This window comes from Macrobrachium nipponense, chromosome 1, assembly GCF_015104395.2.
Source record: "Macrobrachium nipponense isolate FS-2020 chromosome 1, ASM1510439v2, whole genome shotgun sequence".
NCBI classification, from domain to species: domain Eukaryota; kingdom Metazoa; phylum Arthropoda; class Malacostraca; order Decapoda; family Palaemonidae; genus Macrobrachium; species Macrobrachium nipponense.
In genome coordinates, this window is record NC_087200.1 from 2,082,441 (window position 1) to 2,110,356 (window position 27,916).

Here is a 27,916-nt window from a genome sequence, read left to right on the forward strand (position 1 = left end):
GCAGGTACCCCTTCAATATCCCCTTCCAGTGTTAACCATTCACACGGATGCCTCCCTGTCCGGGTGGGGGGATACTCTCAGTTCAAACAGGTTCAGGGGACTTGGTCAGTTCAATTTCGCCAGCTTCACATAAACGTTCTGGAAGCAATGGCAGTATTTCTTACCTTGAAGAGACTGCTTCCCCCGAAGAAGTCTCATCTAAGGCTAGTTTTGGACAGTGCAGTGGTAGTTCATTGCATCAACAGAGGAGGTCCAAATCCAAGCATGTGAATCATGTCATGATAGCCATCTTTGCCCTAGCAAACAGACACAAATGGCATCTGTCTGCCACTCACCTGGCAGGGTAAGAATGTGATAGCAGACGCTCTGTCACGGTCAGTTCCTCTGGAATCAGAATGGTCTCTAGACGACGGGTCATTCCAGTGGATAAGCCTGAGAGTCCCAGGTCTCCAAGTGGATCTCTTCGCCTCACAAGCGAACCACAAGCTCCCTTGCTATGTGGCCCCCAACCTGGACCCTCTGGCTTATGCCACGGACGCCTGTCGTTGGATTGGAATCAGTGGAGGAAAATTTATGTTTTTCCTCCAGTGAATCTTCTCTTGAAAGTCCTAAGCAAACTAAGGTCTTTCAAAGGGATAGTAGCTCTGATTGCACCGGACTGGCCCAAGAGCAACTGGTATCCTCTTCTTCTGGAATTGGGCCTCCGACCTCAACGGATCCCCAATCCCAAGCTATCACAATCAGTACAAATGAGGACTGTGTTCGCTTCCTCAGGAATTCTCCAGACCCTAACTTTATGGACTTCATGAAGTTTGCGGCTAATAAAGATGCTAATATTGATCCACAGAATATTCTCTTCCTAGAATCAGATAAGAGAGAGTCAACCATTAGACAATATGACTCAGCTGTTAAAAATTAGCATCTTTCTTGAAAGAATCGAACACTACAACCATGACAGTTAATCTAGCTATATCCTTTTTCAGATCCTTGTTTGAAAAAGGTTTAGCAGCTAGCACTATTACCACTCATAAATCGGCTTTGAAGAAGATCTTTCAAGTAGGTTTTCAGATAGATCTGACTGAATCTTATTTCACGTCTATCCCTAAAGCCTGTGCTAGACTTAGACCTTCTCAAAGGCCTACTGCAGTTTCATGGTTCTTAAATGATGTCCTCAAAACTAGCTTCAGATACTGACAACTCGTCTTGTACATTCATAATGCTCCTGAGAAAGACATTATTCTTATTAAGCCTAGCATCAGGAGCTAGAATTTCAGAACTGTCGGCTCTATCCAGGGATGCGGGTCATGTGGAATTCCTCCCATCAGGAGAAGTTCTACTGGCTCCGGATCGTAGCTTTTTAGCCAAAAATGAGGATCCTCTTGCAAGGTGGGCACCTTGGAAAGTTATCCCACTTCCCCAGGATCCTTCTCTCTGCCCAGTATCAACTCTAGAGCCTTTCTATCTCGTACTTCATCAAGATCCTCAGGTGCTCTCTTCATGAGAGAAAAGGTGGTACTTTGTCAGTAAAAGGTATTAGGCAACAAATCCTTTACTTCATTAAACAAGCCAATCCTGATTCATTCCCAAAAAGCACATGATATCAGGGGAGTAGCCACCTCAATTAATTACTTTCAAAACATATGAACTTTGAGGATCTTAAAAAGTATACTGGATGGAAATCCCCGACAGTCTTTAAACGTCATTATCTTAAGTCCTTGGAATCTTTAAAATTTTCAGCAGTAGCAGCGGGAAACATTGTTTCCCCTGATACTGTATAGTAGTCGTAGGTATAGATCCAGGTCTCCTTTCTTTAACCTACATCATCCAACATGCCTCACCCTATCGCCATGCTACTCGGATATCCTAGCCTTAGCCGCTGAATCATATAGTGGATTGTCCCTTATTTTTTTGCTAGGGACATCCACACTTGTACTGATGGTGTACTTCAGTGTACCTACCCTTATTTTTAATGCTAGGGTTATGCCACAATGTTTTGGTGATATTTTGTAAATATTTTCAAGTAAATCCCTTTTTTGTTTATATTACACTGCATCATTGTAATTTACTGTGATTACTATTTTTAAGTACTTTAAGATTACTACGTTCTGTTATTTTACTGTTTAGTATAAGTTAGTTTAAGTACTTAGTTTGTATGCTGTAATTGATTTACTTATATTATATCCATCATTTTACAACTGCTTTTCATTTGTCCCTTTTTTCCCATCTTGTCTGTTTCTCTGGTACTCTTTCATAGGCCGACACGAGCTGAGCCCAGAAAAGGGATTTTGACGAAGGAAAAATCTATTTCTGGGTGATTGGCTCTGTGTCGCCCTATGAAACCCACCCTTTATTGTTTTCCCCCCCCATGCAGGCAAGATGTTTTTAGATTAAGGATGTCCGCTAGGGGCGGCTGCTGTCCGTGGCGTCCTCTAGTAGTAGTAGTAGCGCTGCATCGCCCGTTGGTATCAGCTCTCTCTTAAGGGGATTCTGATGGGAAGTTCTAATTGGTGATTGTCTCGTGGTAGTGATTCCCACTCGCCCCAATATTACCATACCGACACTTCTTTTTAAGAGTGAGCGAGTCAGTTTTACTGACATTTTCTTAATTTTGTTTTCTCTGGTAATTTTAGATTAATTTTACCTAGAAAGAATGATATTAAGGATCCTTTCATAGGGTGACACGAGCCAATCACCCAGAAATAGATTTTTCCTTCGTCAAAATCCCTTTTTAGAACTCTGTTCGAAAAAGGCCTTGCTGCTAGTACCATTACTACGACTAAATCTGCCTTGAGGAAGATATTTCAGTTTGGCTTTAATATTGATTTAACAGATTCGTACTTCTCGTCTATCCCTAGAGCACGTGCTCGTCTGAGACCAGTATACCCGCCCTCCCCACAACGGTCTCCTGGTTTTTTAAATGACGTACTCAGGTTGGCTTCAGATACTGATAATGAATCATGCTCATATATAACCCTTCTCAGGAAAACATTATTTTTAATGAGTCTGGCCTCAGGTGCCAGAATATCTGAACTGTCGGCTCTCTCTAGAGAACCAAATCATATTGATTTCCTCCCGTCAGGAGAAGTTCTGCTCTCTCCAGATCGGAAATTCTTAGCAAAGAATGAAGACCCACAAAACAGGTGGTCTCCATGGAACATTGTCCCTCTTCCACAGGACCCATCATTATGTCCTATTATTACATTAAAAATATTACATTAAATAACGATAAGTGCCAAATTTTCAACCTTCAGTCAACTTTGACTCTACCGAAATGGTAGAAAAATGCAATTTTAAGCTAAAACTCTTATATTCTAGTAATATTCAATCATTTACCTTCATTTTGCAACAAATTGGACGTCTCTAGCACAATATTTCGATTTATGGTGAATTTATGAAAAAAACTTTTTCCTTACGTGTGCGCGGTAACTATTCCGATAATTTTTTTCGTGCGATTGTCGTAATGTTTACACCATTTTTAAATTAGTCGTTACATAAAGTTTTATAGTATATGGAAATGTGCGCAATTTCATGCACAATACAACTAAAAACAACCCAAGGTTGTAGCTTTTATCAGTTTTGAAATATTTTCATATAAATAACGATAAGTGCCAAAATTTCAACCTTCGGTCAACTTTGACTCTACCGAAATGGTCGAAAAATGCAATTGTAAGCTAAAACTCTTATATTCTAGTAATATTCAACTCATTACCTTCATTTTGCAACAAATTGGAAGTCTCTAGCACAATATTTCGATTTATAGTGTATTTATAAGAAAAAAAAAGAATTTTCCTTACGTCCGCTCGGTAACTCTTCCGAAAAAATCAGACATTTTTTCGTGCGATTGTTGTAATGTTTGCACCATTTTAAATTAGCCGTTACATAAAGTTTTATATATGAAAATGTGTGCAATTTCATTTAGAATACAACTAAAAATGATTGAAGGTTGTAGCTTTTCTCATTTTCGAAATATTTGCATATAAATCACGATAAATAGAAAAAAAAACCACGTTCGGTCAACTTTGACTCTACCGAAATAGTTGAAAAACCGCAATTGTAAGTAAAAATCCTACAAGCTAGTAATATTCAGTCATTTATCTTCATTTTGAAACAAATTCGAAGTCTCTAGCACAATATTTAGATTTATGGTGAATTTAAAAAAAATTTCCTTCCCTCCGCGCTCGGGTTCTCCGCCGCAAATCTCCGAAATGCGTACGTCGCGTTCTCGTAATATTTGCTCCATTTAATATTAGGCGTTTCATAGAGTTTTATATATAAAAATGTGAGCAATTTCATGTAGAATACAACAAAACATAATTGAAGGTTGTAGCTTTTCTCATTTTTGAAATATTCGCATATAAATAATATATAAAAAAATTTGACACACGGTCAACTTTAACTCGTGCCGAAATGGTAAAAAACTGCAATTGTAAGCTAAAACTCTTACAGTATAGTAATATTCAATCAATTATCTTTATTTTGAAACAAATTGGAAGTCTCTAGAACAATATTTAGATTTATGGTGAATTTTTAAAAAAGCATATTTTTACGTCCGCTCATTACAATTCATGCATCATTTTGTGATAATATTTTCTCTGTGTTGCTTTGATCGTTTTACAATGTGTTATATACCAAAATGATTGCAATTTAGTGTACAATACAACGAATAAAATATTAACTCATTAGCTTTAACCGTTTTGCTTACAGCGTGATTTGAATACAATTATATATGAAATTTTGTTTTCGCACTATCATATATCACATTATTTATATATGATAATGATATTTTTTTCATTTCTGATGGTTGCTTACTAAACTTCAGGCAATGAAAAAAAGGAGCCAAAAATGAACTCTTAATCTTGAAAACTAAGCGCTCTGTGATTTAAAAAAAAAAATATTTTTTCCGCTTTGGCGCTCACTCCGAGACCCCCTCGGCATATAAAAAAAATTTGACACACGGTCAAACTTTAACTCGTCCGAAATGGTAAAAAACTGCAATTGTAAGCTAAACTCTTACAGTATAGTAATATTCAATCAATTATCTTTATTTTGAAACAAATTGGAAGTCTCTAGAACAATATTTAGATTTATGGTGAATTTTTAAAAAATGCATTTTTTTTATGTCCGGTCATTACAAATTCATGCATCATTTTGTGATAATATTTTCTCTGTGTTGCTTTGATCGTTTTACAATGTGTTATATACCAAAATGATTGCAATTTAGTGTACAAAACAACGAATAAAATATTAACTCGTTAGCTTTAACCGTTTTGCTTACAGTGTGATTTGAATACAATTATATATGAAATTTTGTTTTCGTGCTATCATATATCACATTATTTATATATGATAATGATATTTTTTTCATTTCTGATGGTTGCATACTAAACTTCAGGCAATGAAAAAAAGGAGCCAAAAATGAACTCTTAATCTTGAAAACTAAGTGCTCTGTGATTTAAAAAAAAAAAAAAAAAAATTTCCGCTTTTGGCGCTCCACTCCGAGACCCCCTCGGCATACGGGAGACGATTTTTATTATACTCCTTCGGCGTAAGAGGGTTAATTATCTTTTGGTACTCACTCTCACCTACCTGCCTCGCTTGTAATCCCTGCCTTTCTGCTTTTTGTTCCGAACTGGATTGCTCATTAACCCACTCCTGTACATGTACATAGTTCATTAATATGTTTGTTTTTATGTTCATTATCTGTTGCATTTTCCTGGTGATAGTATGGACTTGGTCATATTAGGTGCTTTTTACCATTTGTAATTTGTTATCCTTACCTTGGTTATTAAAACAATAATTTTAAGGAATTTTTATTTTCCTTTCATATAAATTTTTTTTTACATTTTATTTCCAAGCTTGTATGGCCAATTCTCTGTTACTGTTTCACTGGGCGACACAGGTCGAGCCCAGAAAAGGGATTTGACAAAGGAAAAATCTATTTCTTGGGGAAGACCTGTGTCGCCCAGTGAACCCACATCCCTCTCTTTTCCTTTTCCCCACCCTTTAGCTGGCCCAAGCTTGGGTGCATATTTCAGGAATGAGGGTTCTTGGCAGAGGTAGTAGTAGCGAGCGGAAGGTAGACGTTGTAAGCGGCACCTCTCTAGAGGGGGATTTTGAGGGCAAAGCATCTGTGGTAGTGGTTTCCACTCGCTCCTGTGCTAGACCGACACCCTTTGAGGGTGAGCGAGCCGGAGGTAGTAACTCTGGCATTCCATATGGCTTTTTTCTCTGGTATATTTAGCATTTATTTATACTTAGAAATGAGTGCTATAAGGAACATTTCACTATATATATATATTATATATATATATATATATATATATATATATATATATATTATATATATATATATATATATATATATATATATATATATATATATATATATATATATATATATATATATATATATATATATATATATATATATATATCTATATATATATATATATATATATATATATATATATATATATATATATATATATATATATATATATATATATATATATATATATATATATATATATATAAAGTCCAGAAGGAGTCCATGATACTATATTTAAAAGGCCAAGTTTATTATATATGAGACGTTTCGCACAACTGTGTGCATCATCAGTCTGTGAATAAAATACAAAGACATATTAAAATCATATAAAGTTAAAAGGAATTCACAATTTAAAAATAAAGTCAAAAAAAGATTAAAAAGAGCAGTAAATAAAAAGAGAGACTACTAAAAACACCAACCGTCCATGATCAGAGGTGAAGATGGAATGAGTTACAGTTGGCAGAGAGAAGCGACGACAACTATGCCAGGTACAGAGGTGAGAGGGACAAATTACCGTTTAATGAGGACACCAGTCTTTTAATATATAACGACTCAAGCGTTGTTAGTTGGTCAGGATGTTTTACATAATCAATTATTGTAAAATGTTCTTTTTTTTTTTAATTTCAGTCTTGCATATTATTGAGTGGTTTCTGATATTGGAAAATTCTGGTTGTTTTATCCTTTGACCTGTACGGAAGCTAAAGCCCAAATGGCTACAATATCTGACCCTCAGCAACCTCCGAGTCGATCCAACGTAAGAGCCCGGACATCCAGGGCATGTGAATTTATAAATAACGTTGGATCTCATGAAGGCTGAAGGCGATCTTTAAAGTTGAAAAACGATCGAATAGTGCAAGGATTACTCGACACAAGCCTGACTTTAAGACACGGAATTTCCTGTTCAATTATACGAGTGAGGTTTAAGATAAATTTTGAATCTGAAAAATACGGAACAGTAGCATAAAATATTTTCTTCGGTACGTCAAAAGTAGTTGTTGATGGATGCAAGAATTTGTTAAGTACCTTGTGGTAATTTTATGTACTAAATCTTGTGGAAATGAATTGGCTTTGAAAAAGTTTGCCAAGAAAGACCTTTCATTGTGAAATATTTGCCATGAGGAAGAATATTTGAGAGCTCTATTAATCAGCGTATAGATGGTGTTGAGTTTAAATGAGTATTGGCAAGAGCTATAAAAGTTATTGGTTACCCGTACCCGTAAGTTCGTTTTTCTGTATACTGCCGTGGTGAATTCCGAGTTATTTCTCGTTACCTTAATATCAAGATATGAAGGCTGCCTCTCTCTACCTCCATAGTAAAATTAATCTGAGAATTCTTTCTCTATCTCTAAATTTTTAGCTGGATTACTGTCTGAATTAAGTAACAATGAGTATTCCTTAAGAAACGGCTATGAATTCCAGCAATTAATCACTAAGCAAGATGGACTATTACATGGTCAGCTTCGACGTTGAGTCCCTCTTTACAAATGTTCCACTAAATGATACTATAAATAATTATACTTGACAAAATTTTTATTGATTGATGATACAACATTTCATGGTTTTGACCGGTTGACTTTTAAACAGTTTCTCGATCTTGCTGTGCAAGATTCGATGTTCATTTTTAATAAACAACTCTACTCGCAGGTCGATGGAGTTGCTATGGGGTCTCCTTTAGGCCCTATTTTTGCTAACTTTTTTATGTCTGATTTAGAATCAAAACTTTTAACGGTTGTGACCCTAATTTTAAACCATTTTATATCGAAGATATGTGGATGATACTTTTGCTTATTTAGACATCATGGCAGTGCTCCTTGTTTTTAGAATTCATTAATAACGCTCATTCTCAGATTAATTTTACTATGGAGGTAGAGAGCGAGGGCAGCCTTCCATATCTTGATATTAAGGTAACGAGAAATAACTCGGAATTCACCACGGCAGTATACAGAAAACGAACTTATACGGGTTTAAACCAATAACTTTTATAGCTCTTGCCAATACTCATTTAAACTCAACACCATCTATACGCTGATTAATAGAGCTCTCAAATATTCTTCCTCATGGCAAATATTCACAATGAAAGGTCTTCTTGGCAAACTTTTTCAAAGCCAATCATTTCCACAAGATTTAGTAACATAAAAATTACCAACAAGGTACTTAACAAATTCTTGCATCCACAACAACACTTTTGACGTACCGAAGAAAATATTTTATGCTACTGTTCCGTATTTTTCAGATTCAAAATTTATCTTAAACCTCACTCGTATAATTGAACAGGAAATTCCGTGTCTTAAAGTCAGGCTTGTGTCGAGTAATCCTTGCACTATTCGATCGTTTTTTAACTTTAAAGATCGCCTTCAGCCCTTCATGAGATCCAACGTTATTTATAATTCACATGCCCTGGATGTCGGGCTCTTACGTTGGATCGACTCGGAGGTTGCTGAGGGTAGATATTGTAGCCATTTTGGCTTTTAGCTTCCGTACAGGTCAAAGGATAAAACAACCAGAATTTTCCAATATCAGAAACCACTCAATAATATGCAAGACTGAAATTAAAAAAGAACATTTTACAATAATTGATTAGTAAAACATCCTGACCAACTAACAACGCTTGAGTCGTTATATATTAAAAGACTGGTGCCCTCATTAAACGGTAATTTGTCCTCGTCACCTCTGTACCTGGCATAGTTGTCGTCGCTTCTCTCTGCCAACTGTAACTCATTCCATCTTCACCTCTGATCATGAACGGTTAGTGTTTTTATTTACTGCTCTTTTTAATCTTTTTTTACTGCTCTTTTTAATCTTTTTTTGACTTTATTTTTTAAAATTGTGAATTCCTTTTAACTTTATATGATTTTAATATGTCTTTGTATTTTATTCACAGACTGATGATGCACACAGTTGTGCGAAACGTCTCATAAATAATAAACTTGGCCTTTTAAATATAGTATCCATGGACTCCTTCTGGACTTTTTATAATTGAATGCTGAAGCATATATATATATCTATATATATATATATATATATATATATATATATATATATTATATTATATATATATATATATATATATATATATATATATATATATAGATATATATACTATATATATATATAAATATATATATATATATATATATATTATATCATATATATATATATATATATTATATATATATATATTATATATATATATATATATATATATGTGTGTGTGTGTGTGTGTGTGTGTGTGTGTGTGTATAACTGAATCACGAAAGTTTGAACGTGATAAATTCATAAATAAAGGTATATACCTTATTATAATATATAAACCATATATATTATATATCTATATATATATAGATATATATATATATATCTATGCTAATATATATATATATATAGATATCTACATTAAATAATATTATATATATATAATATATATAAAATAATAATTTAAATAAGCGATTACCACAGGAAAATGATGGGCATAAATCCAAGCGCTTTCGTCTTTACTCAAGACAAAAGTGCTTGGATTTTTGCCTATCATTTTTCTGTGGTACTTGCTTATTTGATGAAGTCACGTGCATCTACTGGGATTTTTTAAAGCATATATATCTACATATATATTTGTTGTACCTAATGCATATATTTATTTTGGTATTTGTATATTTTAAATTTTAGGAGTGGAGTGTCGACCTGAACAAATGGGAGTTTTTAAGCTACATGTTCGAGGGAAGACCAAGTACAGAAAGCCAATGGACCCCAGTCATGCTGATGAAGTGCCCGGTAGGTATGCTTTGTTTTTCTATATAGAAAACTTACCAAGTAATTAAACAGCTATAATTTTAAACTCACACGGCATCTAAAATTTGAAAATCACGTTAGCGCTTCTTTTGTTTTTGGGTAGGAGACATGGACCTTGCCCACCATCAGGAAGGATAGGTACAACACATAGCTGAATAGCTTAATTTGTCTCTGCCGGTCAATGACTGAACATCAGCCTTGGTGACGTACTTGTTTTTTGTTTTGTTAGCCTTCGAGTGTTATTATTTAGTTTAATTTTTTTCTCTGATTTTGTTTAGACTTAGTATGTATGTCTGACACCAGTATTGCCAGTATTAGCTTTGCTGCAAAACTAGGATGTTGTAATTGTAGGGGTCAAACTTGCTCTATCAATTTAACTTGTCAAGAGAGCAAAGATTGGGATCAAGGGAAGTGGAAGTCCCTTAGGGCTCATTTGGATAAATTAGAATGATGGGAAGAGGAAAGCAACTCTTAGACACTGAAGCTAGAGATGTCTAAGTCCCTTCGCTTTGCGAAAGACTTTTTTGTTTTCTCCTTACGACTGTCATTCGTAAGTATTTCTGGTTCCTCCCATCTCCTTGGGATATCTTAGTAGAGTGGTTCTTCTTAACTAAAGGAGATGATTCAAACAGATAAGTTGAACAGATATAACAACTTTATTCTGTAACTCCATACTAGGAGATGCAGCTCGGTCGGAAGACCGATATGGTTGAAGGTTGGCACGGAACTGCCATTCTAAAGCATCGCGTCGATAGCGGAACATTAGCTATCTCAGCGATTCATATAAAAACATACGTAGTCCGCCGGCTCGGAAGTTACAAGTTTCCGGCGTAGGTTAACAGGTCAACCGCTTCCCATGGAAGTTGTTGTGCAAAGTTATCATTAATAATAAATGCTGATAACGCTCAGAGCTAAACCAGGCTACTGCAGACAGCGCATAGCGTAATCTAGATCTGCTTTGGTCACGTAGGTAGGAACCCTCTAATGCCATGACCTCAGGTCATGGGTTTTTATTTACAGATCATGTAAACTAAATAATGTATTTATTACATTAGGCTCGGACTGCTACCTATTCAAGCCTTGAATAACAAAAGTTACTTTAAACATTGTTACTTAGGAGCGTGCTCGTAACATATGTCTAGGTATAAACATAATAAGTGATTAAATGCATAAAAAGGTTCTGTTACATACCCTTTCTGACATATTCATAAACAAAGATAAATGCATGGAAAATATAGATCCATGTTTGGTAATAATAATGATTAGGTACCCAAAATAATAAAAAGGTAAAAATCAAAAGATTAACATGTATACATGATTAATATGATAATAGGTAACCTGATTAAGAATAATGGTTACTACAGAATATAGCATGATCATGGATAATTGTTAAAGAGTACTTGTCACTCTTTGTAATAGATAAATATAATTGTACAATGGTATAATAGTATAACTATGTAATTGTGCACAAATGCAATATATAGGGCTGATATATTTTATTAGGTGCCAGAAAAATACCTTTAGGAATATATTAATGTATAATATTGGGCTATAATGTTTATTAGGTGCCCGGGAGATACTTTAACTGTTCAAATGCAAAGGCGTGAGTCTTTCTTGTCCTACATTTTTGCCAGCATACGGACCGCTTTTCACACACAACACAATTCCAGACAATTCCCTAGGCACAAACTGAAGTGGCCAGGTTCAGGCGGCCCTAAACTCAAACGACTTGAGTTTAACGGGTACGTCATCTAGACGGGCCAATACGTTCCCTTGGAGATCCTTCTGTTTACGCCTCAGCCTACACCAAGCAAAGATGTTGACGGCGATAACCAATATGGCCGTCACGCTGAACACGGCCAGCAAAATGTAGTAGCGAAGATTTTCTCCACCTGCATAAGTCGGTGACGCGTGGGTCATCTCAGCCAGTTGCGTCAAACGATGAGCCACCCGCGCGTTGTATGGGAGAGGTAGTGATGGGATGATTGTAGATGCCCAAGTGTAGTTCGCAAAATACGGCTTCTCACGTATTATCGTGTTGACCCAACCCCTCTGAACGGTGGTTTAGTTTTTGAGATGTCCCCGTACAACCATCCAATCTGCTACAAAGATAGGGGCATGGGCGGTGGTACCGTCCGGACACACTACGTCGAATCCGGCTTTATAGTAACGGATCCAGGAACCATTATTCATCCTGTAATTGAATTTATTACTGTAAAAGGGATAAAGTTTCCCCAGACAACCTTCGCTTGTATGAGAGAGAGAGCCGTTTAGCACTATGCCTAACTCACATGAATCCGTTGATATAGGATAGAATTCAAAAGAGTCAGCTGTACAAATTTTATTATTCATGGCTTCTGAACAGTGAGTGAGTATTTAAGTCTTTAATGACTGTAAATGATTTCTTATCAGAAGAAATCAGTACATGCCCCGTCAAATTGGATATTACTGGACTTGAGTTATTCGTCATGAAAGTAGGAAACGGTGCTATTTTGTATGATTGCCAAGCATCGGAAGAATCAAAAGGAATTGTGATCATAATTCTATCATTTTCAACGCTGACTGATATTAGGCTATAATAGAACTCTACTTTATGGGCGTCTAATAAAGGAATATAACCTAGTTTCTCCCGTCAGTTTTCTAAAGTTAACGTCAGATCTTTAATAGGCATGAGGTGAGGGGGAGAACACAACCTTTGTTGCTAACGTAATCGCTTCTACGTAATCTTTTGACTTTTCAATAAAATGTGATATTTTCACACGGATATGATCTATTTTCGAACTATAGTAAGCTAATGTAGCCAGCAAATGTTGAACTTCCATGACCTGATCGATATTATTTGAATGTTCATTAACGATACTCATTATTTGATTGATTGAAGATAACTGGCTGCGAAGTTCGGACAAAGCCAATTCGGTTTTGTGTTGCAAAAACTCAATTCTTTTATTTTGATTATTTATCTTAAGGCGATTTGAAATTCCTAAGCCTAGATTCGCAACTGATCCTAAGATGTTTAGTCCAGCCAGAATAAGCGGGTTGCGGCGTTCGAGAGTATTGTGCCGCACAGACCACATCAGCAGGTCACGAGCAAGTTCTTCTGCCTCGGCAGTTTTATTTTGTATGTCATAAGACAACATTTCCGCGACGCTTAGTGTTTGAGCTAGCGAAATCTCTGAGTTAGCATGAAAATTACGTTCGTGCATTTCCTTAAGCGAAATAGCAAACCTCATCAGGTCATTCTTTAAGCTAAGGACGTCATCTTCAGGCAAGATTGCATGCATATCTACCTCTATGACAATATTACTTGACACGATGAATACATCATCTATTCTCTCGATAATCGAGCCATGATTAAATTCTATTTTCATACATTCAACTTACCTGTCAGATATATACATAGCTATCGACTCCGTCGTCCCCCGACAGAAATTCGAATTTCGCGGCACACGCTACAGGTAGGTCAGGTGATCTACCTGCCTGCCGCTGGGTGGCAGGACTAGGAACTATCCCCGTTTTCTAATCAGATTCTCTCTGTCGCTGGGAAGGTAAACATATGTTTGCTTTCCCTCCTGATTTGATTTTCGTGTTTCATCGCCATCGATCTTCTGGGCCGACTTTTACAGGGAAGTACTGGATCGGTGGTTTGGCATACGTTTTTAATAACTTTTTGATAACTTGTTAATAAATTTTAATGAATTAACTTCGAAGTTTTCGAAGAATAGAGTATGTGTAACTACCGAAGTTTTCGGTAGACAATTACATAGTTTGCAAGAAAGGGAAATATAAATATTTATTCATTGATAAAGTGTAATAAATGTTAGAATTTGATTGAGGAAAATAAGGTAACTTCCTATTTGAGGAAGTCAGAAAACATAGAACTAGATATGCTTTCTGTAGAAGCTTTAATAGCCCTCGTTCTGACAAGCAGTTAGAATATTAACAGTACTAGTAGTGTTGTTTCCTCATCACCTTCTTACTTCACAGAAACTACAAATTCATTTGCAATTTGAAGATAAAGGAATGTGGCTCAAGATACGAGCTATTATAAGGTAAGAAGTGATTATAGTGTTCCCCATTGCAATAGAGGGTGCGTCTGATCGGCTCTGTCTCGCTCCCAGGCCTAGACCTCTTCCAAGCTCCCTGGCCCGGAGGAGAAGGAATGTCGAAAGCCGTACGGAGGTTATGGAGAACCCCCACCGTTCAGGCGTCCCCTCGGCAGGTTCTGTAGAACGTCCCAGACTGCCAGGGATAGCCATTGGAAAGGCATCCTAATTCAATGTGTTCCCCTTTTTATTATCGTCTTGACGAATAAGGAGTAAAACATTCAACGGCGTAGATTAAATGAAGATGCAAGATAATCTCGTCCTGGCTATCGGAACCTCAGAAGAGACGGAGAAAGGAGAAGTATATGAAAATATATCTATTCTGAGAAGAACGAATTAGATATTAAAGAATATTTGTTTGATCGAATGAATTATATGGATCTCGTTTAGTGAGTACACATATATATAACTTTTAAGCTTCTAGCTCCTTGGGCATGAAGCTCCGGTAACGAGGCTCAATGCGCCTAAAGCGTCTGAAACAAGGCGCAAAGCGCCTGAAACGAGGCGCAAAGCACCTGAAGGGCCTGAATATGGGCGCAAAGCGCCTGAAAGACTATGAACCAGGATCTTTATCGGAAATGGAAGTCCTTCTCATTCAGAAGAAAGGGAGGGCTATGTCGAAAATGGAAGTATTGTCGAATTCTAAGCAAGAACAAATATACAAGAGATCGGAACCTTCCGCACACAGGATCTTCCAGAAGGCGGAAGATTCCAGATTCGAATATCCTTCCAGACGTACAGAACTTTCCAGGCGAGGATCGCCTTTCAGATGCTCGGAAACCTTTCCAACAAGAAACTTTCAAGGGCGATACGTCTTCTAGGATCCAGGAGTATTCTGATCACGATACTCCTCCCAGGCGCCAGGAGTATTCGAAACGCGATACTCCTGCCAAGCACCAGGAGTATTCCGACGAGCACGATACTCCTCCCAGGCGCCAGAGTATTCGGAACGTGATGCTCCTACCAGGCGCCAGGAGTATTCTAGGCAAGATACTCCTGCTTAGCGCCAGACACTTTCTCCTACAAGAAGAGCCTGACAACCGCCGAGAGTCTTCCAGGCGAAGGGTGTGAAAGACATTCGAGGCTTCTCCTGATAGGGACGGGAGTTGTCGCGCAGGCGGCCGTTGCCCTTGTCAGGATCGTCTTAATGCAATAAAGGCAAGAGCAAGTTCGGTTTTTTCCAGGCAGGGACCTCAAGATGGTAGCACAGGCTGCCGTAGCCCTTGTCAGGTTAGAGTCGGTACTGCGAATAGCCCTTCACCTTTCGAAAGGAAGCGCTCTCCTTCGGTTGCTCAATCTTGCCCCAAATTGAGGAATGGAAGATAGAGCAGAATTGTGAGAATTAGTTCAGTATTAGTAAGAGGATATTAAAATCATCCTCCTTCTAAAATAGATTGCAACCAACCATTTACAGAAAGAGGGGCAATCGTTTGGAAGTTGAACAAGATTCGTACGAGCTCTCATTCATTGATTAGAGGCTCTTCCAGATAAGAAAGGCGTAAAATACGGACTTATCTCCAAGATAATAAAAGCTGGAGAGATTCTCTTCGATCCTCGGTTGTCATTTGCAATATCTTTCGACTAATACTCATTCGGGATTATTGACGAAATGAACGAAGAGAGTAAGATTTCTATTCTTTCTCTGCATGTCGGAAAGGAAAGAGTGTCGTAGAAGGCTTGCTGTATATGACTACTGAATGACAAGTCATAATACGCATACCATAGTTGCCTTTCTGGTTCGCTACGGAATTGTCTATATCCTTACAGGATTTTCCTAGTAAAGACTTCGCTTAAAGGTTTGTTACGACAATACCTATTCAGCCTCGGTATTTAACAAAGGTTGTTTGCCTAAAAATTTGCATTATTGAGAGCTTTCTTAGACTCGAGAATAATTTTATTATATCCATTCATTGAAGGGAGTAACTGGCAACTCAGAATGAATGCAGCCAGGCAGTGAACGACACGGCTGTAATTGTGAGCCAATCTAGTACCATCCGGTTCTCGGTCGTGAACGGTTGGTTACATCTTTCTCTCCTAAAGGATCGAATGCTTCACCGTATATTCCCCATACAATCAGGGACTTAACCACGAATTGAGGGGATTTTTTAGGCAAACATGAATAACATCGTATTCGTTTTGCTAAGAAAAAGGATATCTCTCTGCCTCGGCGAGGAAAGAATGTAGTAGGAAATTCACCTTAAGATAACGATACGCTTAAGCCTTATGCACACACCGTGGTTAATTACAGCGTTCCTACTATCCTTACAAGAGTTTCCTAGATGAATGCTGTTTACCACAATGTGATAGGATTATAAAGAATTTTAATTCGGCAGAGCACGATTTAACATTCATTGGAAAGAGTTGTCAGATCCTACGGAAAATATTCACAGATATCTTCGCAAGGCAGAGGATGAACGACCTTCTTATAGATTGCTTCCTTTTCCTCGAAACAAGAGAGGTAGCAAGATACGCCATCTTTAAATTAAATAGGGGAATAAACTTTAGTTTTTTTTTTCCCCTAGTTGTATATATTCTTAACACATATTAAAATAAATGGGCGTCTAAGGAAGAAGATGAATGCATCATTTTGGCAATAAAAGGTTGGATCCATAGAAGTCACGTTCTTCTTTCAGCATGTGTCGGAAGGTTTTTCTAAGAGATTTGATCGGAATCTATTATAAATATTGGACCTGAAAAACCTATTCACTCTGAGTCTGTCTGCGTGCAGACTGACCAGAAGTAAATATGAATGAGAGGATTTTTCAAGGGAAGCTTGATAATTCCTTTAAATATGTTAAAGACATAGAGTTGCTGCAGATCGTGCTAGATAGAAAGGGGAAACTGTCCTCTTACGATACCTCTGTGAACCACATAATGGTTTTCTTCCCTTTCAGAGGAAGAATCACCTTGGTAATTTATGCTATCAATGAACACAGTGAAAAGATATATTCTGTCTAGACAAAGAATATTAGAGATAGTAGAGAATTAAGATCTTCGGGATCTTATACAATACCTCTATACGATAAGAGTAAGAGAGCTTATACTTAGAATGGGATCCTAATTTGGGCCTCAGATTCCGTGTTCCGACAAGATGGAACTGCTCCTAATCAAATGTTTCTCTTGGTCCTAAACGATCAAAAGGACAAGTGAAATTTTGGGCTTTAGAATCTGGAATCAAATTCTATGACGACTCGGCAATGGGTTCTGGCCAGCATAGTATGTTTGGCAAGAGAACTAAAGCCTTTTATTCCTGGATCAACGCTTTAGATAGAGGTTTCGTTGTCCGGGTAATGTAGTGACATTGTCATCTACAGAAGAAGAAAAGGTTTAAACGTTTACTGACAGAGTCTTTGGAACGCGAGAAGGGCTCAAACTACTTCCCAAAAGGTTCAGAGAGATACATTCAAGAGCTAGAAATCAACCAATTTCAGCTCAGAATCTCTTTAAATTCCAAGGCTCCTTCCCTTCCTTCGGGCAAGGATAGGGAAGCTTCTGCAACGAGAAAACTCATCAACATGTAGGAGGAGAACTCGTTAGCAACGGAAGTATGCAATAATGATCCTCCTCGGAGGAAGACTTGTCTCTTGGACTTTTGAGATTTCCTATTGTCTACTGGATGGAGCGGACTAAATTGTGATGAATGTGCAGGAGCAATTAGCGTCTTTGGTAGGAGTACTTTCTAAGGATCCTACTCGTAAAAAGGATGACAGACTTCTGATTAAGAGATCCAAATACCGATCTCCTGTCGGGCGCGACGAACCCTACAGGGGAGTTGTCGCACAAGCGGCCATCTCTGGGGGGAATCGATGGCCGTTATGGGTCCAGGCGAGGACCGTCGGGGAAAGGAAAGTAACTCCTGCCAAGCGTCTGGCGCCAACTAGGAGCCAGGCGCCAAGTAGGCGCAAAGAGCCTGACTTTACTGTAGATCGTTCTAGGCCAAGATCTTCATCCAAGCAACAAGAGCCAACTGGAGAAGAGAGAACTCCTGATAGGAGTATAGCGCCCGCTAAGCGCAATATACTTGCCATTCGAAAGGCCATTCCATGAGCGATACTCCTACCAAGCCACAGGAGTATTCGGAAACTAGATGCGCCTTCCATAGGTCAGGAGTATTGCGGGAAGAGATACTCCTGCCAGGCGCCTTGAGTACTCTGACCTCGATACTCCTCCCAGGAGCCAGGAGTATTCTAGACTTTTTACTCCTACCAGGCGCCAGGAGTATTCGAAGCGCGATGTGCCTACCAAGCGCCAGGAGTATTCTGAGCTTAATACTCCTAACAGGCGCCAGGAGTATTCGGAACGCGATACTCCTGCCAAGCACCAGGAGTATTCCGATGAGCACGATACTCCTCCCAGGCGCCAGGAGTATTCGGAACGTGATACTCCTACCAGGCGCCAGGAGTATTCCGATCACGATGCTCCTCCTAGGAAAGCGATACTTCTGCCAGGCGCCAGAGTATTCCGAGCACGATACTCCTCCCAGGCGCCAGGAGTATTCGGAGAGCGATACTCCTGCCAGGCGCCAGGAGTATTCAGAGGACGAGGAGTATTCCGATCGCGATACTCCTCCCAGGCGCCAGGAGTATTCGGAGCGCGATACTCCTGCCAGGCGCCAGGAGTATTCTGAGCTTAATACTCCTAACAGGCGCCAGGAGTATTCGAAGCGCGATACTCCTGCCAGGTGCCAGGAGTATTCGAAGCGCGATACTCCTGCCAAGCGCCAGGAGTATTCGAAGCGCGATACTCCTGCCAGGCGCCAGGAGTATTCGAAGCGCGATACTCCTGCCAGGCGCCAGGAGTATTCTGAGCTTAATACTCCTAACAGGCGCCAGGAGTATTTGGAGCGAGATGCGCCTTCCAGACGGCAGGAGTATTCGAAGAGTTTTACGACTGTCAGGCGCCAGGAGTATTCTAAACAGGATACTCCTCGCGCCAGCCAGGCGCAAGCCAGGCGTTAGGCTTCATCCAGATGAGACCCAGTTCAAAGAAAGTCCTAGTCTTCTTTGAAACAATGGTGATCTCTAAAGCACTTCATAAGTGACTTGATGATACCTTCAAACAGCTGAGAATTTAAAAAGCTCATGAAGTGCGAGCTTTTGCAAATTCTTGTTCTTTTCGTAACAATATGTCAGGAAGACATATTAGCTTTAACATATAAGAGATGCAACTATGTGTTGACTGCTCATTACACGAAGGACTTCAAGTTAACCTACGAGAGATTCTTCTCTCTTGGTTTATACGTATCAGCGGATACGTTGCTGGGATAAGGAGCCGACACTGATCCTTTAATAATGAGTTGAATTTATTTTAACTCAATGATTTTTATTGGAGGTTTGAAAGGAGGTTGGGGGATAACTCTCTTTCAATTTAGCGCGAACCCTCATGTTAGGAACAGGTGATCGGGATCGGTGTTGCGCTCCTTAAATAAGTGCGTGTTGTCATATAAGCGGATGTGCTCCCATTGACAAACGCCAGTTAGGTTCTGTCGAGTAAGTGGAAGAGACCCCATCGACAGATCCACAAGAACTCTTGGCCACAGATCACTATCTCGCTAAGGCTCTTGAGATGAAGCAGACTCCTATGCAATAGCTAGGAAGTCAATCCTTCGTCTAGAAACACAGAGGAACTAAGGTCTATAAATACCTACAACATATGTTGTTTACCTGTCTAGTCAGTAATTAGCTGTCTCTTGCCCTCCACCAAAGGGTGTCAATCAGCTATGTATATATCTGACAGGTAAGTTGAATGTATGAAAATGATATTGTTATGATACAATAAAGTTTCATACATACTTACCTGGCAGATATATACAATTAAAGACCCACCCAGCCTCCCCGCAGGAGACAGGTGGAAGAGAGAATCTGATTAGAAAACGGGGATAGTTCCTAGTCCTGCCACCCAGCGGCAGGCAGGTAGATCACCTGACCTACCTGTAGCGTGTGCCGCGAAATTCGAATTTCTGTCGGGGACGACGGAGTCGATAGCTATGTATATATCTGCCAGGTAAGTATGTATGAAACTTTATTGTATCATAACAATATCATTTCTTTCGTCCTAGCGCTCTTTCCATACAACAAAGATGTCTGAATACACAATATCACTCCTAACAATAACAGATTCATTTTTGAAACCTGCAATGAGTAAAACATATGTAATAACTCGCGTAAAAGAATAGGTTTACATACAAATATGATTAATAGATATATATATAAATTATTATACAAGTTTCATAAATACAACCATTTTTTCCCTCACTCCATCTACCTTTCTTTAGATTCTGATATGTGCCAATGGAACTATTCTCACATCAGTGGGTTTGGATACATTTTGAACCCTAAATCTATTGGCCGTTAAATTTTCTAAAATGTTAAACGGGCCTTCAAACTTAGGTGTCAGTTTATAATTTAAACCTTTACGTACGTATACTTGTATGTATACCTGATCGCCCACGGCATATGTTCTAGTTGGCTTAGCTATTTTATCATGATTTTTTTTCATTATTATTTGTGCTTCTTCTAGATTCTTACGAAGTATATTATATCGACTTATGCTTGCATCCATAACATCCTTTAGAGGATTTGATAAATTAGTTGTAGGCGTTAAGATGTGGAAAGGCGTTCTAGCCGGGATACCGTACAGTGCCTCGTGCGGTGTCATTTTAATAGACACATGATACGAGTGATTAAGTGTGCTTAGTACCGCAGGTATGGCAATGTCCCAGTTGGGGTCTGTCCCCCCTAAGGTGCACCCTTAAAATGTTTAAAACCTTACGATTTTGCCCATCCACTAGCCCATTAGATTCTGGGTGATAGATCATGGTATTGATTTTCTTTATACAAAGGAATTCGCACAAGGAGTTAAGGAAATGATTATTGAACTCCCCGCCCGAGTCTGATATAATGATGTGTGGAATTCCATGTTTACAAATGTAGCACTCGTAAAACTTCCTAGCGCACTCGACCGGGGTTTTTGTTTTTTGTTTTAAGCGCTATAAGTTCTGTATATCGAGTCAAAGCATCTATAATTACTAGGAGGTGCTTATTTCCTCTGTCTGACTCGTAAAATCCTGTTAATAAATCTAAATGTACTCTTTCAAAGGGTTGATTTGGCACGGGATAAGCCCCTAGGCTGACAGGTGTCTTCGTGTGCCCTTTGTATTCTTGACAAGTGCGACAATTTGCTATGTGCTTTTTTATATCTGTAAGCATCGTATGCCAATAAAATAAGGATTTGGCTTTCTGTGACATCAAGGAATAAACCCGGGTGTCCATGCAGTGGATTTTCATGCAACCATTTTAAGACAGTGGGTATGAGTGAGATAGGTACCACCACCTGGTTGTTATTCAACTGCGGTGTGTTGCGGGTGTTCCTCGTCACGGATCTACACAGGATATTATCCTTTATGATATAATTCTGCTGCTTATACTTTAGGTATTCCTTTTCCTTCGGATTTCCGTTTAACGCAATGATGATTTTTTCTATTTGCGGATCTTTTCTTTGTTCTGTCTGTAATAGTTCAGCACTCCAGCCCAGATCTTCCTGTTCAGATATAGTTTTAACAATGGGCGTGGAGGTTGAGATATCTATTAATTCAGCTAATGGCTCGGTACAAGATGAAGAGGGGTTGCGTGATAATGCGTCAGCAATGATATTTGCCTTCCCAGGTAAATACCCGATCCTCGCGCCAAAGTCCTGAATGATCATGTGCCACCGAGTTCGCTTGGGGCTGTGACTAAAGCCTTTAAAGAAGTCGGTTAGGGGCTTATGATCAGTGAGAACCTTGACGGGATAACCGTATATTATGAATTTAAAATGCACGAGTGAATTAACAATAGCGAGCCCTTCCTTGTCTATTACTGCATATTTACTTTCGGAAGGTCTCAGTTTACGTGAATAAAAAGCTATAGGGAAAAACTGTTTATCATATTGTTGAAGCAATACCCCACCTACTCCTAGGTCTGAGGCGTCTGTTGCTATGAAAAATTCCTTACCGAAGTCAGGAAATTTCAAGATAGGAGAACTACACAGTTCATCTTTCAATTTATCGAACGCCTGTTGATGAATTTCAGACCATATGAAATCTACGCCCTTTTTTATAAGATCGGTTAGGGGAGCGGCTATGATTGAGTAGTTGCGTATAAAGCGGCGATAGTAGCCGCTACAGCCTAAAAATTGCTGTATTCCCTTGACGTTAGTAGGTATCGGAAAGTTACGGATAGCTGACACCTTATCATGGACGACTTTAAGACCTTCACTAGAAACCGTGAAACCCAAATAGACTAGTTCTGTTTTAAAAAATTCACACTTACTTATCTTTACCCTTAAATTATGCTGCCTTAGTCTTTGTAGCACTAACTTTAATTTACGTAAATGTTCTTCTAATGTGTTGGAAAAGATTACTAGGTCGTCCATGTAGGCATGTAGGATATCTCCTAACAAGTCTCCAAACACAATGTTTATCATACGAGTAAAAGTTATGGGAGCACAACGTAAACCAAAAGGCATACGCAAAAATTCATAATGTCACCTGGCTGTGCTGAAGGCAGTGTATGGGATACTCTCTTGTTCCAACGGAATCTGATGAAATCCCTTTAGTAGGTCTAAGCTTGTGAAATATTTGTTCTGACCTAATAGAGATAGGATATCATCGGTACATGGTACTGGGAATCTGTCAGGGATTGTTTCTTCATTTAAACGACGAAAATCGACGCATATCCGCCAAGTTCGATCTTTTTTTCGGTACTACTATTAACGGAAAATTATAAGGGCTGTTTGATTTCCTAATGACTCCTTCTTTTAGCATTTACCTACTTCCTCTGTTATCTCATTCTGAAATTTCATAGGAAGTCGGTACGAAGGTACATAGATTACTTTCTGTTTGTCCTTGAGCCTTATTTGATGCTCGATGACATCCGTTTTTCCTAAGGTTCCATCCGTAGTGGAAAAAACATCATGATATTTAGTTAAAAGTTTCAAAAATTTCTGCTGAATTTCTTCTTCTTGAATGTCCTTACTGATTTTGTTCTTTATAGATTGCAAAAGGGATTCATCCGCAACTGATTGAGCGTGATTTATCTCAGCTACGGTAAGAATGCGATGTTTATAAACTTCGGCATCCAAGATATGTTGATTTTTGTGGATTACTAAAGTGGTATTCAAATGATTACAGACTTCGATGTTACATTGTTGTTGTGAGCCGACTGTATAAATGGCTTCTTGTGTGACGGATAATCCGTGTGTTTTCAGAGTTTAGGAAAGGATTAACGTTTCAGATCCGGGCAAGGTTCTCTTTACACGCACTAATATGTTCGAAGTTACGTTAGGCTTGAGAGTTTGCGTGCAAGCTGATATTACGGGTGAGCGAGAGTTCTGTTGGGTTGCCTGTATTATTTCTTGGTTCATGAGACAGGTGATTGGTTCTGTAATGTAAGTGACAACTCTGTCTGTCTCTTTATTATCTAAAACTGATTTTAGGGTATTAGAAGACCTATAGAATTTCCCTTTGATATACACGCCGTGTTTTGCAGGTGCTAAGATAATATTTTGAGTGCCCATAGACGGGTATCCGATAATTACTGCGGGATACATATTAATGTTTTGTACAACGATAAAGGTATCAGCAAACGTGCGCTTACCGACCTTGTACTGTACATGAGTCACTCCTACAACATTTAATTCATTATTCCCTATGCCTGAGAGCCTTATTCCGGACTTCTCTATAGGGAAATTTGAAAAGAGTAAATGATGAGTCCTTAAATCCATGATATTACGTAGATTACCAGAATCAAAGAACAAAGTGAATGACTTATGGTCCAAATTTACTGCATGTAAGGTTGGTCGCAACTCGTTTTGACTAATAATTGCATGAATTTGTTGCAAATCTACGGGAACCTGCACAGATTTTTGGATTCGGCCGTGTGTTTCATAGGAAAATCAATTGCCTCACAATGATCTGATAAATGATTAAACTGATTATTTGATACAAAAGATGTTGATATTGATGACCCAACATCGCCCTCTCCCCCCTTGGAGTGAACTACGTGGTATTTGTTTTGTCTATCACACCTTGAAAATTCGCTTGCCCTTGCGAGTTCTGGCTAGACGGCCCAGGAACAGAGGTACCTGAAGCACGATTTGTTTGTTTCTGCTGTTGTGCAGAATTTCCGTTTGGTTGTTTCTTCTTATAGTACTGAAGACCCTTCTTTTTATTTGCACTGGCAACTGGTTGCGTGTTTGTAGGATTCTGCTGTTGATTCCTCGAGTAGCAACGGTTATATGAATGAGTTGAACTATTGTGTATTGAACAAAAACACGTCCGACAGTCTGAAATCATGTGACCTGGTCGTTTACAGTTATAACAAACCATCCCTGCAACTTGATTATTATTATGTACCACATTTACTTGTTGTGGCTTGTTCTCATTTTTCGCAAAAACTTGAATGAGCGAAGGATCTAGGTCGGTACATTTAGACATGTGTTTTTTTATTTGTTTATACACATCTAATTCCGTACTGTTGGGCTGCAATTTTTTGTCAAAACACCGCACTAACGCTTCAGGCAACATTGCAGTGATAGACGTAAGGTAGATCAAACGGATAAAATCTTTCACGTTGATTTTGGCACTCGTAACCCACCCGGAGTTACTTAAACTAACTTGATATTCATTTAGCCGGTCGGCAATTAGCGCCGCCCGCTCGACAACATTAAGCTGAGTCATGGAGGCTTGGTTAAGGATATTTCTCAATGCCAATACTACAACTAAAGCCTCTTCACCCCCATACACGGCACGTAATCTGATTTTGAACTCGTCCCATGTAAGCGCCTCTTGGAAAGAAACCCCCCTTAGATAAGCACTTGCGTCTCCTTTAGCAAAGTCTATGAAGCTTTTGGCCTCCTGTAATTGTACTGCTGGGTCTGTGATGCTTTTTGCATTTAAATGAGCGTCTACAGATGAGATCCATGCCTCAACATTTTGAGGCAGGAACCCATTGACCCGACCTTGAAAAGGGACAATTGCTGACCTCGCGCTAACGAGAGTCACCACATTGGGGTTGCCAGTCGGAGGAGTTGCCATCTCCACTTTCACTTTTTTCTTATCACTTCTATTCCTTGCGATCCTATCAAAATACCTATAAGAGTACACTCGACCACTACGTAAACGCATATGCAATGTACTGTATAAATGTGTTATAATAATAGGAAAATCCCCCAAAAGATACAAAAATACAGATAATTTGATAAAATATTATACGGAGAATTCCTGCAAGAAACGATTAACAACAACGAGAAGAGAAAAAAAATAATCTGCGGGCGAGAACTCGTAGTTGAAGATTGATTCTGTAATGAAGGAAGATTAAGATGGCGAACAACTCACCCCCAGAATACTGGACGATCGACTCCTGATGAACAACACTTCACTGAGGAAAGAACCTGAATAGATAAAATGGTACTTAGCTCTGATTATATGGTGAAGGATTGTTGACATGGGATGACGTCTCAGTTCCTGTCTAAGTCTCGCGTCGGAAGTCGTGATGACGTCACGGTCTTCTCTCAGGCTCACGATGCATGAAGAAGTCCAAGATTGATGACGTCACAGCCTCCGTCCTTGCCCTACTGCCTCTTGCTCTACTCTCTGCGTCCTTGCTCGTGATCGCGTGATGTTTCCTGTGTTTGTTTTCTTCTTTCTGTTGATGTTCGACGCTGCTCTCGTCCAGTGTAGATTCTCGAAGATAAGTGACAACAGTCGCTCAAACGTCGGTGTTGATGCTTGTATTCTTCTCGATGAAGGACATATCTGCGTCTTCATAAAATGTTGCGTTGATTGAAGATCCCGTTTCCTCTGTTTAGTTTTGATGTTGAAGGTGGAAGTTGGTTCTTGTAGACCTTCGGTCGGCTGATATGGGTCTTGTTAATTTTATTCTTCGTCATACGCTGCCACCATATCTAAGTCCCTTCGCTTTGCGAAAGACTTTTTTGTTTTCTCCTTACGACTGTCATTCGTAAGTATTTCTGGTTCCTCCCATCTCCTTGGGATATCTTAGTAGAGTGGTTCTTCTTAACTAAAGGAGATGATTCAAACAGATAAGTTGAACAGATATAACAACTTTATTCTGTAACTCCATACTAGGAGATGCAGCTCGGTCGGAAGACCGATATGGTTGAAGGTTGGCACGGAACTGCCATTCTAAAGCATCGCGTCGATAGCGGAACATTAGCTATCTCAGCGATTCATATAAAAACATACGTAGTCCGCCGGCTCGGAAGTTACAAGTTTCCGGCGTAGGTTAACAGGTCAACCGCTTCCCATGGAAGTTGTTGTGCAAAGTTATCATTAGTAATAAATGCTGATAACGCTCAGAGCTAAACCAGGCTACTGCAGACAGCGCATAGCGTAATCTAGATCTGCTTTGGTCACGTAGGACCCTCCTAATGCCATGCCCTCAGGTCATGGGTTTTTATTTACAGATCATGTAAACTAAATAATGTATTTATTACAGATGTAGCTAGTTTGCAGGCTTCTCCTAAATCGGATGTAGCCAATGTGCCTATTGCACTTCTAACTTTTATGCTTTTCCTCCCTTTCCCAGTCTTCTGACTATTATGACCCCTCCCGTACCAGACAACCCATGTTTCCGAAATTAATGCCCTCGTAGATCATAAGTTTGGGCTCATAGTCAGCACTATGGAGCATTTGAGTGCCTCTGTTAAAGTCTCTTTGGATAAAGGTGTTTGTATTAGTGAAAGTGATAGTGCAGCATTTGTAGAGGAGGTGTCTATCCAGCCCGCCGATGCTTCTAGACCTAGGTCCCTGTCAGACTCCCATGCACCTGGGAGGAGGCATACTGACAGTCCAAGGGAGATTGGTGGTGTGTGCCTCCGGGTAGGTGCTCCCTCAGCTGATCCTGTTGTAATGTCCCAGGATGCAGCGGACAGCCATTGGAAAGGCGTCCGGAAGTCAGTGCACAACCTTTCTTCTGGATCGTCTAGTTGAAATTTAGAAGTGAGGCGCTGTAAGCGCTACGCTGAAGTTCATGTCCCTTGAAGGGGTGAGCTGAAGATCAGAGGAGTGGTTCTCCCTCTCCCTACAAACACAGTAAAGAGGTGGATTGAGTCCTGGTTCCTTCTTTTAGTTTATGGAGAAGCCCAAAATAGTCTTCCTCTGATTGTTAGTTTTTATCTCCTAAGCGATCATCCACTTCTAAGAGGAGCCTTCATTCAGCTGTCAAGCATTCCTTGGACTTCGAGTGCCCTCCTTCGCCACATGAGGATGCTGCTGATGAGCACACAGCACACCATAAGTGTCCAGCGCCTGTCCCCGAGCGCCCAGTACTTGCTCACGAGCGCCTGTCTTCAGCCGAGTCTCATTTGGCTCCAGAAAGTGAGCAGGTTGCGGCCCCCAGATTTGACTGCAAGTTTATCAACATCGGACTCTCTTCTTTCATGAATCGCCCCTGGATCCCATTAGTTGTCGCTTAGATGAGATTATGACTTCATTAAAGGTGAATTCCTCTATTTTGCAAGAACCTCAGAATTTAGCTTCTTCTGATATTTCTTCGGATGAAGAGGTCTTGAAGCAACATCCCGTTATGTCTTTTGCTAGCCTAATAAGATATTTCTTAGTAGCCTTTCCGACTTTATTCACCCCTGCGACTCCAGCTTCTCCTGCTTCAGCGTTCTACATGAAGAATCATTAGATGGA

At 39.2% G+C, this 27,916-nt stretch overlaps 1 protein-coding gene across 1 annotated transcript in view; it reads left to right on the forward strand.

Annotated features, from left to right (window-relative positions):
- Positions 1-27,916, forward strand: part of LOC135219096 (RCC1-like G exchanging factor-like protein) — a 173,908-nt gene that overhangs the window by 13,277 nt on the left and 132,715 nt on the right. The window contains exon 2 of the mRNA XM_064255532.1: positions 9,992-10,096. Coding sequence (XP_064111602.1) covers positions 9,992-10,096 — 105 coding nt within the window. The remainder of the gene's footprint in view (positions 1-9,991; positions 10,097-27,916) is intronic.